General features: G+C 37.0%; 1 protein-coding gene across 1 annotated transcript in view; it reads right to left on the bottom strand.

The window, feature by feature from the left end:
* HOMER1 (homer scaffold protein 1) overlaps positions 1-17,981 on the bottom strand; it is a 91,603-nt gene that overhangs the window by 54,420 nt on the left and 19,202 nt on the right. The window contains exons 2-4 of the mRNA XM_027634415.1: positions 14,164-14,320; positions 7,133-7,264; positions 3,758-3,850 (exon numbers count right to left, since the gene is read on the bottom strand). Coding sequence (XP_027490216.1) covers positions 3,758-3,850; positions 7,133-7,264; positions 14,164-14,320 — 382 coding nt within the window. The remainder of the gene's footprint in view (positions 1-3,757; positions 3,851-7,132; positions 7,265-14,163; positions 14,321-17,981) is intronic.

The raw sequence follows: 17,981 nt of genomic DNA, 5'->3' as shown, positions 1-17,981 counted from the left end.
TAAAAGATATATCTGGGAAATAGGAGCTGACAGAGCAGGGGAGCCAGTATTTTAGTTTTATATAAACAATTTTTTGTTATCTAAACAAATTTTTATTATCTAAGGCTGAGTTAAACGGACACCAGACGATGCACCTATGTGGTGGTGGTCTTAGAAGTCCCAAAATAGGTGGACTTAGAAGTCCCAAAATAGACAACTTCTTTCTAGACCCAAGCCTCCAGACATACCAGATACGGATAAAGTGTGTACTATTATATGAATGTATCTTAATGAATGGGGTTGAATCCATCTTAATGGTTGTTTTAAAAATACAGGTTCTCTGACACTGAAACACTGCTTTCCTCTTCATTTCAAGAAAGCACTCAATGGGATTTACAAATAACAAAGCAGCACTTCTCTCATAATTCATTGGTTCAGGTCACTGTCTTTCTGTGGACAAGCTTAAGTTCTTTTTATATTCAAGGTAAATGGTGATTTTATCTATTCTCTGATAAATATCTGGGAAATTAAAGCAGAGCCTGCTGGTAAACAGGACAAGAATAGGCAGTATTCAAGTGAGCATGCAGAGTTTAAAATTAGCAGCAGCATTGCTTAGGGGAAAAGGAGCTCCTGCTACTGAAGTAACTGCCAAGTAGGTTGTGTATTGTTTTCTTTCTACTACCTGTTTCACACACAAAAAAATCCAAAGAATATAGTCCATCAGATGAAACCAAATCCATGCAACTACTACTTCCTGCCATAGAGGCACTTTATAGGACCAACACTTTGCTACAGCTTGTAACACCTGAGAGAAACACCCTAACTTCAGTGGACTTCGGGCAAGATTGTTCTTAAGTTTTAACATGGCTAAAGTCTGGTCAGTACTTGAACTACAAATATATATTCAATTTCTGAGACATATATGCTTTTATCTCTTGTTTTCTATTTCTCTGCAGATTCACAAGTTTTTGCAGGACATTCAGAATTGAAACTCACATGTACCAGTGGTATTTGCAGGCTTGTCTAAAACAACAGTGAACAGCAAGTACCTTGTGCAGTGTTTTGTTACATTAGTTGTGGATTCAATCTGTAAGGGCATAACAAGGCAGAAAAAGGCACATGCACTTAGTTTCTCTTTTAGAATTGTGTAGTAGAGAGGGTGGGCAATGTACCATATCTGGAACTCAAATTAATTGGTAAATAATAAGGACAGTCTTAAGCTCTGCCAGGGGAGGTTTAGGTTGGATATTAGGAAGAAATTTTTTACAGAGTAATCAGACATTGGAATGGGCTGCCCAGGGAGGTGGCGGATTCATCATCCCTGGAGGTTTTTAAGATGAGACTGGATGTAGCACTTAGCAGCATGGTCTAGTAGTCACAGCAGTGCTGGATCAAGGGCTGGACTTGATGATCTTGGAGGTCTTTTTCAACCTGGTTGATTCTATGATTCTATGACATTTTTAAAGCCATACAAAGATAAATAAATAAAACCTTATTTCAGTTTTGACATGAGTATTTTCCAGTTTTTATATGTATCTTCCTACTTATTACTAATTTAGTGCAGAAGGATATCTGCAAGTCCAAGATAGCAGAGGGACTGACACTTGTAGATAACTGGGTTAGCATTACACAGAATCTCACATGCTACCTCCTAATGTCCTCCCTGTCAATCCTGTCAAAGCCTCATTAAAAAAACTAGGTTCCTGTGAAGTCTTGATTCCTCTTTTACTCTCCCTCTCTGCAATTGATCACTGTGCAAAAAGCAAAAAAGGACTATATAATGATTGAGAAAGGCAACACTTGAATTACTTGCCTTGCAGCTACTTCTTGGCAGATGATGAAAATGACACAGGTGCTCCTTCAAATGTCTCTAGGGTCCCACCTTCCCTGCCCAGAACCAAGTACCCTCTTCCTCAGTCATAAAACTCTTTGAATGAGTCCCCGTGCCATGAGATGCAGCTTGCCGTGATGCCATCACTTCTCATCTGTTCCAAACTCTGAAGTTCTTGATTCAATTCCCTTCTCTCTGAGAAACTAGAATGTGAAGACTACTATGCTCATGTGTCAGCACTTCCACTAACTGTATTATTCAGAATAACACACCAGCTTATCAACACAGTGAAAACCAATAGTCGAAAAGTAAGCCCTGAATAGGAAATTACTGCTAAGTGTGCCATAATGCAGCCCTCAAAAGGCATTATAAAATCACTCAAGGTAACATTTCTGTAACTGCCTACAGTATAAAATGTTAGGTTTCAGCCGTAAAAGGAACTCTGTACAGGAAAATGAACAATATTAATAGCTCATAGAGTTTAAGAGAAAGCTTTAACACTGAGGAGCTGCTAGATGAAAGCATCTTGTCTCTGAGTGAGTAGTTCAAATTTATATCCAAACCAGGTAATAAGTCACTCAGTTTGACAATGTCGGATTTAACTTCTGAGTCCAGAATATTAATCAGCATGTAAAAAGAGAAGCACAGTAATTTTTTTTACTTATAACATCAAGAAACTAGAGGCCTGGCTAAAGCGCTCACTGTTTCTAAAGCCAAGTGTATGTTATCAACAAGTGTATAATATTGAAATACACACTTCATTGTCTCTGTGGAATTTATAATAAATTTAGAGACAGTCAAGAAAACTAATAAAAAAAGACTGCCTGATTTTTCTCCTGTTAAAGTAGAGCAAGCAGGCTTCCGTTAATAGCAAAAGCCAATCTAGTACTTGGGCAAAATGCCTACTGGGAAAACATTATGAATTGTGTGTGCTCTGGTTTCCACTGATTCCTCTGGGAAAGTCATTACATATAGCTTTCTGGCGGCAATAAAACTATTTGTACAACATGTTGCAAACTGCCTGCCATCCTTGTTCCTTCAAAGGTCACAAGTCTATTACAGTGCAAAGCACTTAAGAGATGCGCTGGTTCAATAAACAAAGATTCCCCAGAAAAAGAAGACTGAGCTACATTAAACATACTCAACTCAGGAATCCTGCTGCAGCTTTAAAGCTGCTGCATTCTCCAAGAGAAAGAATTACTTTTGTCTTTACTACTGCTCAAAGCAAAGTAAATAGCTAACACTGAATCAAAAATACTGGGTGGGAGGGCAGAATACATGGTGCATAAAAAAGTCTCATGCAGTTTCTTTTTTCAAAGTGAACTCAAGTATTCATAATTAATTCTCAGCATGACTAATGTAAATGTGAATATAGTAAGTTATCCTCCTATTAGGTCTATATTAACCCCATTCATGTTTTGACATACCTTTTATAAAGTCTTTTTGTACACCATGGCTAACTAATAAAACTCCAGAACCAGCATGTGAATCTCTCATCTTCCTTTAACGCATTTCACAAGAGAAAACTACACAGTAGGAAATAACTAAAAATAGTTTGCTGTTTTAACTTTCATTTTTGTTGCAATGATTGTTCTATAAAAGTTATTTACAATGCAACACCTGAACTTTCATGGATAAAACAAGAAAATATACAAAAAGTGTTTACTATAGATTCACTTACAGAACCATGTTTACTCGTTTTCTTTGGAAAGGTCAAGGAAAGGAATAAAAAAAAAAAAGCCAAATTTTATTTTAAAGCAAGTCCTTTGACACTTCTGCAGTGTATGCAAAATGTATTCTTGAGACTTCTCGACGTTCTTGCTGACTGATGAGAGGATTCACAATAACTGAGAAATACCCTGTTAATTTTTAGTACACGTCTGTGTAAGAATACAGTAAGTAGAACAGATATGAAGTACAATACTTGAATCAGGCAATAAGACTCACTTGAGAGGGTGTACTTGTTAGCTCCATCTTTTCATGGGATTTTTCCTTTGCTATTCGTGCAGCTTCTTTGAATTCCTGAAATTTTTCAGCAAACTGAAGGTACATATGTTAAATAAAAAAAAAAAAGACAAAGAGTAGGTGTGAAGCAATACAATACATGTAGAACAAAATGTTGCACTATGCATTTTAAAAAGTCTATTTGTGTCAGTAGAATTTTTTAATTTTTCTCCTTATGAGATACTCATTTAAATGAGTTACCCTGTGATATACCTTTCAGACATAATGTACACTGTTTACATGTTAGGAAAATTACAACGCAATGAAACATGATCTGTTGCTGATAGTTTTAAAAAAACTCACCTCACAGATAGCTAATAATAGTGACAAACTGCCTTACACAGCTGCTTTTAGATTCAGGTGTTACCCTCCTTCTAACAATAACTAATCTGGTTCTGAAGCCTAATGTGGTCATCTTTAGCCTACATCTTTTAGCGGGCTTCATTCTTTCATGATTGAAACAATACTGGTTTCTTCTCAAATTTTAACTTCATTTATATTTTCAGTAGCTAAATTTGGCTTCCTAGATCTCATCTTGATGCTACACTAATTGCTGTAGTAGCCAAACATTTGCTTTTGTGTCCTACAGAACATTATCTTATTATTATCAGCTTAAGACTGAAATGATTCTGCAAAAATATTGCAAGCTTCAACAACAGTGTCTAAATCAATCTGGCAGCAGCCTATGATGGAATTGTTTTGCACTCGTATTTAGAAGGTAAAAAGCCCACCTTTTGTGTGACACAACCTTATCAACTATTTTCAATCAGAATGTCACTTACTACACAAGACTCAAAAAAACCTTATGGTCTTCTCCTGGTAGGGTACTAGTATTTGAGGAAATGTAATTTCTCTCCACTTGTAGCCTGTATTTCACCTGTCAGGTTATTTCAAAGCTTATTTTTCCTGAAAGTTTAATCCAGCATCCAAAAAACGATCTCAGAACAGATGATGAAATTCGCAACAGATTATCAGAACTAGACAATACTTACTTAAGAGTTGTACCTAAATCTCAAAATATGATGGGTAACCTACTATTTAAATCAGGTTTAAGACCAGAGGACTGTTAAATGGAAAACATAATGCTAAGGTTTAGAATAAATGGCTGAAGACATGAAGACAGTAAATATGGTCTTCTGTATGACAGCCATAGAAACTGTAAAAAATATATAATAGACAAATCAATAGATATCATTCTGAGAAAGGGCCATTTTAAGGTAAACTTAGTGGAAATTTTCACAAATTTTCCAGAATTCCTTGAGGTAGTCAGATGGATAATAGCTATTTCCTGATAAAATTTCTGAATAACAAAGACAAGGTCTCATGCTATGAAAGGAAAAGTTCTCCGGAGGATCAAAATTTTAAGGAAAAGATAAAAAATTGTGTAGGAAGACTACACGAGGCTTACATAAATATCCATGGTGGCCCTTTCCATTTAGCATACTTTTTAAGTTTTACAGAATAAATCAGATCAACTAATTCAAAAGGGTAAGACAGAAAGTAAACCCTAAAAAGAATTTTTCTTCTCATACATTAGGATACTATCAAAAGCATAAACATATTCTGAATGAGAAAGAAGTTCTCAGTTTTTTCTGAAAATCATGAGGCATTCTATTTCTCCTACTGGATCACCAAGAGGGGTTCTGCTAACAAGTCCTGACCCTGTGAATGGGGCATTTTTCAATACAGGTACCTTTCAGGTATCACAACTTCTCATGGAACAGTCTTGAGATGAATTTGTTGTCTAACACACTGAGAAAAGGTCTAATGAAAATAAATAAATGTTTAATTAATTTTCTTTTATACTGTTTGTATGTGAAGTTCATTAGAGTGCCACTGTTTTTCTATCAGACAGTCTCACTCTACTAGTTCTCAGTCACAATAATTCTACAGAAAGAGGTTACTGATGCTGCACTCTACCTTAGCAATTAGTTCAGGAGGACAAGGACACTTAAATCAAAAACAAACAGTACAAAAGTCAAACATTTTACTATAAGAAGATAAGTAGACAATGATGTGAGAATAAACAGTTTACTTTGTCTGCTCTGATTATTACATCATTAACTTGTGGAAATCAGTCACAGACGAGACCAAGTCTTTTCTGTGGTTGCAGGTTGTCTTCTGGTCCCTGGAACTTGAGATCTTTCACTGAGGCCCAAAGACACTACTGTAACACAAATTACATACAGCAGGGCTGTTCACTTAAGGACTTTAATAAATCGAGTACAGAAAAAAAGTTCCAGAACAACTCTGTTGTTTTGTGGAAAGGAAAACTATCTGGTTATGAAGGGAAGAAATCCAACAAGTTTTACACTTGTCCAAATAAAATAGATTGTACTGAGTCTCATTTTAATGGCTTTCTGGCAGGCCCATGCTTATCCTTCTACTTTCTCAAAAGGGCTGCTAAGATTGCTCATTTTTAAATACCCAGTCATCATTATTCCTTATTTAAATATGTACTATGCATTCCTTTTATTGCACTTGGGATGTCCAGGTCTTCTGTGTATTTCAAATATGAAAATTCTCTGCTTAATATAAACACAAGTTCTTAAACTGAATTGAAATTCCTCATCTGAAGAAAAATGACTGTGTCTTGTACAGGTTCCTGGACTTGTCTACAAGAGCAGCAGCAAAAGGAATATATATTGCAGGAAGGGTGTTCAGAGAAACTGTACCATCAGTTTGAGAAACAGAGATTACTGCTTTCCTTGGAAAGCAGTATTTCCCTCCTGCACAAGCGGATCAGAAAAGAAACTCTCATGTATGACACAAAGTTTCTTTGGCAAACGTTTCAACTTTTGCATTTCAATAGAAGATGCTTTTTTTTATACTGAATATATTTCCCACTACCTTTACTTTAAGCGTGCAAACTTTGTAATATCAGTAATTGGATGCATTACATAGCAGACAAGTAGAAGTAAATTTATCCTAAAAGACAAAAATGCATCTGAAGACTACCAGCAATTTTTTTCCTAGAAGATCTAAATAGAGAAGAAACACCAAATTGTTTACTCCTTTACATTCTATCATGAAAAACAGTAATGGAAGTAAAAAAAAAAACAACAAAAACTAACAAATCAATAATTAGAATGCATTAACAACATACACTGTGATAGGCTTAAATGTCCCTCCTTTTCTCCATCACTTAAAATAAAATTTGCAGGTATTACACTTAGTCTTGTGTTTTTACATTAGAAAGACTGATACAGAACATTTTTTGTAAATTATTTTAAATAACAACAGTAATGAGAACTGAGTCAAGATACAGCAAGTAGGAAAAAATATACTTAAATGGCTTCACTAGCTGGTCATACTTACTTTTGAAAGGTGGTGTTCAGATGAAAATCCCAAGCCATAGACTGTATTCGCCCTGCTGTCTGCCCATTGGCCAAACTTCTGGGATGTTTTAGTAAACGTCATGTTGGGGGTGATGGTGCTATTTATTATTGCCTGAAAAAGGTAACAGTTGTAAAAAATTGGTTTTGTGGTTTTGATTTTTCTTTTCAGACTACTCATAATTGAAAATGCCGACATTGTAGGCAAGTATCTGTGTACACTGACTGAGATACACACCAAGAATTATTAAACAGTTTTTTAAGTCAATCACAGCTAAAATTGCAAAGGCATATTTTTGCACACATTCTGTAAAAGGGAGAAAAGCTGGGGGAGGGGGCTGGGCAGGTGGGGAGTGAGGGAACAATTTACAATTGTAAGCAGTCCTTTAAGTGTTTTAAAGCATCTGCATAGAAGAACAACAAAGTTTGTCCCCTAAGGCAAGGCCTCTCAAGTTCCACTGCAAGCTTCTCTGTTTATCCACCCCTGCCCTGTCGCATATGAGATTCTCCCTGAAAAACATGCAGTAAAACAAGGAGAACATTTTCTTTTTAAATTTCTGTACTACAAGAATCTGTTTCCTTTACACACATACAAGCAAGGCTAACAACAACAATTCCAAGCAGAGCTTGGAATAAGTTTTCTTCTCTACTTCTTGTTATCTACAGGATGGAAGAAGCACATCCTCCAGCATGTAACTTCTGCTAATGTGAACACAAAAAGCAACTATTAGATGATATGCTGATTCCACTAAAAGCAACTGGAGGTTCACCATGGATTTCAACAGTATTTCCATCACATTAAAATTTGTCTAGCATACTCTAAATCTGTGATGTGGAACTGTCCAGCTGACTTTAAAGTATGACAGGATAAAGTCTTATACTGGTACCAGTGGGTTTCATTTAACTAAAACACTTATGGCCAGTACAGTTTGCAACCAGTCAACAGGAACAAGAAAGACTAGTCATTAACCCAAAGACAGGAGTATTTGAAGTGAAATGCAGGCACAGTGCCTCAACTGTCTGGTGCTACTAAGAGTTTCATTTGTCACATTTGTTAAATAATTCACAGCCCCTTTCACGAATGCCTGGTGCTTTGTTACACCCAGGTGATAGAGAATGTCCTAAAATCTTTCCAGAATAAGACTTTTTCTTACATGCCAGCTACCGTCCTCCAAAGGTTATTGTCAGTGTATTTCCTACTGTAGTGGTCTTACAGTACCAAGCTGAGAATCTGTTGAACAGCTGTGTGCATGGTTCCTGTTTCCATGAAAACATAACTCCTGCCTTAGCCCTGGCAGGTCAAAGACAGTGATTACTGAAGAATCCTGTAGCAACAACAAAATCCACATGGTCCAAACTGTCTGTTGTAAATAATACACACTTTCTTTTATTCTTTGACTACCACGAACTGTATGGATGTAAAGAACATAATATTATTTTCTTGGGGTGGTGACAGTGTGAAACTTCAAAATCAGAGAGACAAAGTACCGCTCTCACAAGCCCAAGATCTTCTAGAAGTCAAAATCAGTCTATACTACTTGTGTGATATGGCCTTTGGATGAATATTACAATAAGGAGTTTACTTAGCACCCTTTGCTTTTGCTGAGATTTGGGTACTGCTGGAGCACTGCTACTATCAGCTTAACATTTTCTATGAATTCTATGGGGTAAGCCTGACGAATTTTAATCTGAGGGGCCTGCTAAACCCACAAAAAGCTCCCACGTGCATATGGTGATTCTCAGATTAAGTGGCAGAGAGGAGTAGTCAAAGAAAGAAGAACAAACTGTATTGCAACATGTAAAAAGACAAGCAAAGATACTGCAGCACAGATAAATTTAACAAAACTGGCATCTTCTGCAGTGGCTTTGGCAGCTCTACTATACTCACATTAATTTAGAAGAGCAAATCTGAAGAATTTCAAAGCTGAGAATACCAAACAGGTTGTCTCTGATAACCTTTGCCTCAAAATGCCTCAAAATGCAAATTTTAGCTACCATTGCAAACTTCTGGAAAATTCTGGAATGCCTAAAAGCTTACATTTGAACCGACGAGCCTCCCCAGGCCAAAGACAGGATCTGCTGTGTGACCAGAGACTGGAGAACTGTCTCCAGCAATAATTGTCCAAAAAGATTTTCACATATGAAAAGTTGCTCAGCAAAGTCACTGGTAAATAAAACATTATTCTCCCTTCTTTAGGCATAAGGTTTGGAGCCCAAATAAAGCCAGCAGGCTTGTACTCTACTATTATCTCCAACTGACCTCACAGAAAATGGTTGTCTATGCCACATAGGGTAGATGAGATAATGTGAGAGAGGGAGGTGCACTTCTCAGAAAGGAGGTGTTCTGGATCTCTCTTTTACTTGCAGGCTTCTTGTCTTCTTTTGCACTATTAGTGCTTGGAAGCCCACTTTTGAAACAAACAGGTGGAAGCCCAGAACAGAGCTGTGCAGGTTCACTTAATGCTCAATCTCACTTGCTGCAGAAGCTGTCCACAATAATATGCTTGAAATTAAATATCCTGGGGACTGTGTAGAAAAGATTCTTCCTCTCAACTCAAGCTCTAGCTATGTTGTCTAGCTTGCTTAAGCCCAGGTCCATCTAATATTTGATTAATTGGAACTTGCATCACAGATTTGAGAGTGCGCATATTATGTCATGGATGTAACTTCCTCAATTCAGAAGATGACACTAGGGATGATGACAAGGACTTAAGACCTCCAAGCAAATAGCTGGTTTAAAGTCTGCAGGGTTGCCATTTCCTGCAGTCACAGCAGCATAGCTGGTTGCAGCTTAACCCAGTGACAAACCTGTGAGAAACCAACCAGTTTTCAGCTGAGACTGCTTCAGCTGACCACATGGCTTGCTGCAGAACAGAGAACCAAAACAGACTACCTGGACCAGACTAGGATAGCTGTTTGACAGCAGTCTACATTTATAGTGGGTTACATTGACTGTCAAACTGCTTCTTTGCAAGGGAGAAATGTAGGAAGAAAACTTTTTTAAAAAAATAATTATATTGAGAAAGAGTTGCTGCAATTCTTCCCTTTATTTTCCAGGAGAGAAAAATACAGAGACTTCACTTCAGCAGACAGTATTAGTCCAAAGACAGCAAGTGTCTCACTGGGAAGACTACATTCCCAGTGATAAAAAAAAAAAAGAAGAGCCCTTTAATTAGATTTACCAACTTTACAAGAAAATCAAGGCTTTCAGTCTTCTCTGAATTAAAAGAATTAGTACACTGGATCTCTCGTGTGTTACATTATACTTTTAAAAGTGCAATGCTAGAGCATTTTACAGATATGGTCAGTGTAAGCTACTTCTGGAAAGAACTAGATACTAATTTTTCATATCTTCAGCTTAAAAAAAATAAAGATTTCTTTTTTAAATCAAAATTTATAATCAAGCCTGTCTTGCACATTCAAACAAGTACTGCTTTAACTGCTCTCCTCCAATACAGATTTCACTGTAGAGTTACCAGTATAACAAGTGTCAAATATTTCATCAACTTTCAAGAATGCTATTTGCATAAATGAACAAGAATATCTTAAAAACAGAACAGAGTCAATCTGACAGGCAGACATTTAGCTTTTGAAGAAAACTGATTTAGTTATCTTCAGATTTTTTTTTGAATTATAAAATAGCTTTCATGTTTTCCTTTCATATTAGTTTAGCTATGAGAAAATAGGGCATGTGTCTGAGCTGTTTGTTTTACTGACTGCAAACAACAGTAGTGGTCAAATACGATTTTATCTTGTGCTAAAATTGATAAGAATAATAATTAAGACAGTATTTTTTAATTTCTTCAAAGGAAGATTACTGAACTCTTGAGCTTACAGGTCTTAATTAAAACTTTTATCAAGAATTTAAAAGATTATCCCTTTAACGTGAGACAGTTATTAAAATAAAAAAATCATCTACTGCAGTAACACTGATGGAAGACTTGACAGAGTAATAATATATACAAGGCTGATGGAATCTACAGATGGGAAAACCACTCTTTTCCAGAGTCTTCCCTTGTTTTAGGTGAACACAAAATTTTAATTTTGTTTTCCTATCTTGCAACTGTGAAAAAATTGATTATCAGAGAATTAACTAGTACGGCAAGAACTATGCTACTTGATCTCTTTCCTTTTCTCAGAGACTGAATGGAAAAACAGTGGGACTCTGGCAATAATCCCAATGTCTGTCTGCATTGTTACTTGAGAAATAATGGAGGCTTCATTCCATCACCCAGGAGAAAGAAGTACTCAAACACATTTTTCCAAGGAACTCTGAAATGACTATATAATTAATGAGAAGCAAAAGCCTTAGCAACAACTGCTCAATGTTGTCATGCCATACTGCATTAGAAATTTTATTGCTCAGGGTTTCTCTTGATTCTGGAGTGGCAGAAGGAAAGGGTTACATAAAGATATTTACTCAAGAGGTCATAGAAATCAGCTTCAAGTTCTATTAGGTTACAGTATTTTCCTGCTGTGGGTAACAGGGCTCCAAATATTGCAGATGACTATAAAATATAGCCTGTACACTGAACACCTTATGGTCCTAGAATATTTTTTATAGTCGAGTTAGTGGGACATGCTTAATTTCTGATGCAAGGTATTTCAAGAGGAGACTGTAGCTTCAGAAAAAAAAATTACACAGAATGCATTAAAAATAAGCAGCAGTTGCTTCTGTGGGACCTATCCTGGCTGAATCTGGCTCAAATTTTAAAAAAAATCCCTCAGTTACAAAATAAACCAAAGACCCCCCTAAGCAAATTCAAGTGGGAATCTGCAATGTACAGCAGCTGAATGAGATCGTGTCTTTAAAATGTCCTTTTGTTTTCAAGAAGAAAGATTTAATGACTTTTAGACAATCAGTATAGAAGTTACATTTTATCCAGGCATACTACTGAAACTCACTGACCTAAAGAGAGGGAAGGGAGTGGGGCAGAAATAGGGTTACCACTCAAATCTAAAGCATCTTAATCTCAACCCTACCTTACTGCAGTCTAAGTGAATATACACGTGAGTTGCCAACACTGACTTACTGCTCAGCACCTGAGCAGCCACATGTCATTCTCTTCACCATACAAATCCAAAGGGTGCTGCAAACCCCACCAACACCCAAATATACAATAAAACCTGGTTAGATCTATTCCTTCTGAGGGAGGGGCATGACACCTTCAAAACGGGTTTGATAAGTGGTTTGGGCCACTGGCAACATGTGTATTGCCAGTAGTGTTACTGACACCCAGCTGAATGCCATACAACAGGGACACTATCTGCATGCACACCAAACTTTATATATAACTAAATATAAAGAACACTTTATATTTACATTTATCCCTTTGTACATACCATATTGGGTATGTGCAGACATGCTAAAAAAGATAGGGGTTTAATTAAAAAAAAAGAACTCTCCAGGAATTAAGCAGAAATCCTCCTTAAAATTCTGCTATTCACCTGTGCGTATTTCAGAGCAGTGTTGTGAATGCCTAAAACAATGGGTCCTTCTTAATCATAACTGGGATCCCAGATCTGAGTCATTTAAGACTTGGATAAAAACATTATTAGGATTGCAGCACTCACAGAGTAAATAAAAGTAATAAACTGCATTATCAGTATACCTTGCCAATAGTACTGTGAATGTAAAGGGAATGCTGCAGTAGACAAAAGAACAAATAAATAAACAACTACTTGAAAATTTAATTCAGCAGGCAATTGGCAGGAGTTGCAGCTTTGGATGAAGGCAAAGGAACTGCAGTGGATAGCAGAATAAGGATTTTGGAAACTCTCCAGATCAGTTAAAGCACTACATTTTACAACCGGTAGTCTTGATTCCATACATCATCTAGTTCCAATCCCGAAGTTTTTATTCATAAACAGTCACTCAAAAGGTATGTTAATTATTTGACAGAACTGATAGAATCATTTGAAAGAGGGCTTGGAAGGGAAAAAACAAAGTGTTAAGCTTGGAAAAATTCTGGTAGGCTTTGAAACCAGAGCCTCAATCACTTGAAGTAGAGATCTTTGACTATGAGATGGCTTTCTAAATACTTCATTACAATAGAAGTTCTTCTTTCTCATTTAAAATATCAGTACACTGGATATTTTAAAAAATGCAGTGTAATATTTTTCAGTTTTTAATAAATAGTCACAAAATCTCTGTGAGTACTGCTATGTTCTAAAAGAGTATTTCAGTTCCAACGATTATGAACTGATGTGCTTCCAGAAGCTTCAAACGAAAATCTCTGGAAAGGATCACAACTTTTGACTACATTTTGTATCTCTTTAATGCCCTTACTGCAGAGTTTTCTGATATGCTGTTTGTAAAGTTACTGTTATTATACCTACTTGGGGTAGAACCTTAGAAATAGTCAAGTCTTTTCCGCGCATCAAATTAATTTCTTAGACAACGTTTCTTGCAACAGCAGCTCAGCACATTATCCTTTCTAATTAAAGTAGGAAAGGAAAAAAGAAATTCAAAACCCACAACTCCCTCCCTCCCTTCCAGACTCAAACCGACTGAGCTTTGATAAAAGCTTACCATGGAAAGCTTTATTAGGCAGGCTTTATTAGGAGGGAATCCTTGCATTCTCTACAGTAAAAATTGGAAGATTATGTAACAAAGGATTTACTTAGTGATTACGGGCACTGAACAGATGTCCTTCACAATGCTGAAGCTAATTATATTGATAAATGACTGAATGCAGAAATGAAAACATGTTACTGTAACCCTATTTGTACTTTATGTACAAATTTTTGTCTTTTTATCCTCCTCACAATATTAACTAAGCAACAGGACATCACTTGAATTTCAGCAGTAGTTATTGAAGCAATAATATTTGGAAAATAAATTTTGAATAAACGCTTAAAACATGCAATGAGGCAACATTACCATTTTAACATGTCAGTAATCTGTTAGTCAGACAATAACACAAACATCTGAGAAGAAACATGAAGGACATCAGACTAGTAAATAAATACAAATATGTACCATGCAACTAGGTTTTCCTAAATAAAATTTACCTTTGAGCCATCCAAACTGATTATCCTGTAGACATTTCTTGTGCTGTCATAGAAGTAGGACACAGTAACAGCATGCTTGCTGGTGGGAACCCAGTTCTTCTTAGTGTTTGGGTCAATCTGGAAGACATGAGCTCGGGTACTGAAGATGGGTTGTTCCCTAAAGGACAGAGAGTAGAAGTCATGAACCTAATTTATATGTACTATCATTGCACACAAGTTATCTGCCAGTTTGCCCATTGAAATGTACACAAGTTACTTTGCACAATAAACCTTGCCTGAGAACTTCTGTATGTGTTGCTGCATACAGCAGATAAGTACATTAATATACATATGCAACAAAATGCAAGTCTTCCAAGACAAAAATCAGCACCCAGCTGTAGAGTCTGATAAACAGGGACATCTCTAATATAGATTCAGATCCATCCCATCATCTCCCCAGCTCTCACCACCCATCTATCCCTTTAAACTACATGACATTAATACGTGTGTAACTTCATCTCATTACACTGCACACTGTATAACACATATGAGTTCTCCAAAAGCTTTCAAACCTCTGATTATTCTAATCAGTTTTAGGCCATAATCTGGAACTGAATTGGTTGATTCAATACAATTTCTCCAAAATTAACATTAATTAAGGCTAGGAACATGTGTTGTGAAACCTTCATTGTTTGGAGCTTTACACCTGCACGTATTCATACTAACACTAAATGATGTATAAAATACATGAGGCAAAGTAAAGTGCTTATCAAATGAAATTAGATAAGCGAAAAGAAAAACTACTCTACTTCAGAATTTATAACTTATTTTCACCATGACAACTACCAGGACATATAGCATTACACACAAATCTAAAAATATTTTAATATCACTAAGACAGTGATAAGATGGCCTTCTACAATGGAGTGACTACATCAATGGACAAGTGAAGGGCTATCGATGTCAATCATCTGCACTTTTGTAAGGCCTTTGACACAGTCCTGAAATTTGAAGAGATGGTTTCAATGTGTGGACTGTTTGGTGGATAAGGAATTGGTTGGACAGTTGCATCCAGAGGGTAGTGGTCAATGGTTTGGAGTCCAAATGGACATCAGTGACAAGTGGTGTCCCTTAGAATTGGGACCAGTACTGCTTAATATCTTCATCGATGACATAGAGAATGGGATTGAGTGTACCCTCAGTAAATTTGCCCTTGACACCAAGCAGACACACCTGAAGGATGGGATGCCATCCAGAGGGACCTAGACAACCCTAGGTGTGGGCACATGGGAATCTTATGAGGTTTAACAAGGCAAAATGAAAGGTGCTGCACCTGGGTCGGGGCAGCCTCTGGCATGAATGTGGGCTGGGCAATGAACAGATGGAGATCAGCCCTGTTGAGAAGGACTCGGGGGTGCTGGTGGATGAGAGGCTGGACATGACCCAGCAATGTGCACTCACAGCCCAGAAAGCCAATTGTATCCTGGGCTGCATCAAAAGCAGTGTGGGCAGCAGGTCAAGGGAGGGGATTCCACCCCTCTACTCTGCTCTGGTGAGACCCCACCTGGAGCACTGCATCCAGCTCTGGGCTTCCTAGACAGGAAGGACATGGACCTAATGGAGTGAGACTGGACAAGGGCCATGAAGATGATCAGAGGGATGGAGCACCTCTCTTATGAGAAAATTGGGATTGTTCAGCCTGGAGAAGAGAAGGCTCAGGGGAGACCTTATAGTTGCCTCTCAGTATCTGAAGGGAACCTACAAGAAGGCTGGAGAGGGACATTTACAAGAGCATGTAGTGATAGGACAAGGGGCAATGGCTTTAAGCTGAAAGAGAGCAAATTTAGATTTGATATTAGAAGGAAATTCTTTACTGTGAGGTTATGAGGCACTGGAAAAGATTGCCCAGAGAAGCTGTGGAATGACCCATCCCTGTCAGGGGATGGCAGGGAGGCTGGAACTAGATGATCTTTAATGCCTCTCCCAATCCAAACCATTTTATAATTCCGTAGTTGTCAGTTTAAATTTAGCTACATTTTAATGACCAGTAGATTGTTGTATTCTTCAGGGAATGATGCCATCAAATTCCAAAAATATTAATTAGCAGGACTTAGAGTTGGATTTAACTTTTTAGGTTTTCTGACTTACTTGTTTTTTCCCCTTTCCAAGATGTGAAAACACATACCCTTTGCACTGCCTTATTTCCTTTTCAGAGGTACATTTTTAATACTTTTTTTTCCAAAATAAATGAATTTTGGTTACTTATAGTCAAGAAAGTTTAATTTGACTTTATTACAAAGGGGATGTGAACTCTGAAATATCTCTATTGCTTGGCAGGAAGAGCAGCTTTCAGTAGCAGCTGGTAGTTAAGGTTCCTTGAAGCTCACCTGACAGCAGATGTGGTGATCTCCTACGTTGGGTGTTGGAAGAAATGACAGAAAGGATGCAGAACAGATCAGAGATAGTAATACAGTTTCAGTGAAAGCTAAAGAAGAAGGAAGGCGGACCAAGGGAATCAATGCATATGCTAGTTCTCCATACAAATGTCACTGTACCCTCAACACCGACTCATCTTTTCCTTCTAAATCATCAAGCTATAGGAGGCCGCACAGCTGTTCTCCTGATACAAATCTCTTCAACACAAAGGTTATGGCTTTTATTTACCTTTTTTTAATAGAATCTTTACATGAATTCTTTCCACTCTTTTGAATATCTACAATTACTTCTTCAGTCATACTTAGACTTTACTTGTCTTCAACCTTAGATATATTTTTCATTTACCTCGAAATTAAGCATAAGCAAATACAAAGTCATGCATATTACCATAATGCAACCAGCACTTTAACTCTGGAAAGCTAAAGAGCCCATTAAAAAAAAAAAAATCTTAGAAGCCTGGCAATTACTTTGATGAAGACTGACATTGAAAGGAAAATAAAAAGGCTCTGACCACATTAATTAAAGACCAAAGAAGAACCAAATACAAGTTGTGGATGTGTGGTTAATGAACACACATCTGACCAGCACTGATATTCAATTTAGTCACAGTTCAGTATGTCACATAACTGTGACTTTCAACACATCACAGGTTAGGATTTTAATATGTAAAAGGCAGGTGAATACTACGACTAAAGCAAGCGGGTATGTCAGTGAAAGTCAGTCGTTCAGCTCTGAGATGCTGCTCTCCTGCACTGTCAGTACAAAAATCGTCCACCGCCCTATCTAAATATCTTCAATTTGTTTGATGAGGTGGCCTGCACGTTTGTGCTGGTTCCTCAGATGTGCTGCTCAAGACAAACAGAGCACTCTGAAGGGCACATGTGGTGTGGCACAGACATTACACTTAGATATGTAACTTCATAAATGAAGCTTACTTACACTTCTTTAATACTTCTGATAAAACTAGAGTTATAGTCTTTTCATGTTTTAACTACAGCTTTACTGAACAACAACCTGTCTACACTCCGTGGAAACAGCACAGCTCCCTTTGTTACACTAGTTGGATAAATCATGATTTTGCCAGATTACTGGGGTAATTAAGAGTTTTTTCCAACAAAGACGCTAAAATTTAGATGCCTCTAGAATTAGACCACTGTTTTGACACTTGACAATGAACATTTATAAAGATTATTTCTAAAAACTAATAGAAGTTATACACTTCATGTGTATAGGACCAATTGTGCTATAGAATCAGTCCCTGATGCATCACTGAAGTCCTTCCAAGCTGCTGTACAATTAGGTCTTCTGTACTCTTCTGTAGCAACGTAATAGAGCTACTTAAATTTTAGATTTCCTAAACATCTATAAACAAACAAAAGGTAATATATGAAACATACAAAAAT

Source organism: Corapipo altera, unplaced genomic scaffold (assembly GCF_003945725.1).
Source record: "Corapipo altera isolate COAL_440 unplaced genomic scaffold, ASM394572v1 61411, whole genome shotgun sequence".
NCBI classification, from domain to species: Eukaryota; Metazoa; Chordata; class Aves; order Passeriformes; family Pipridae; genus Corapipo; species Corapipo altera.
The sequence above is the reverse complement of the archived record's forward strand: the minus strand, read 5'-3'. Positions and strand labels throughout refer to the sequence as shown.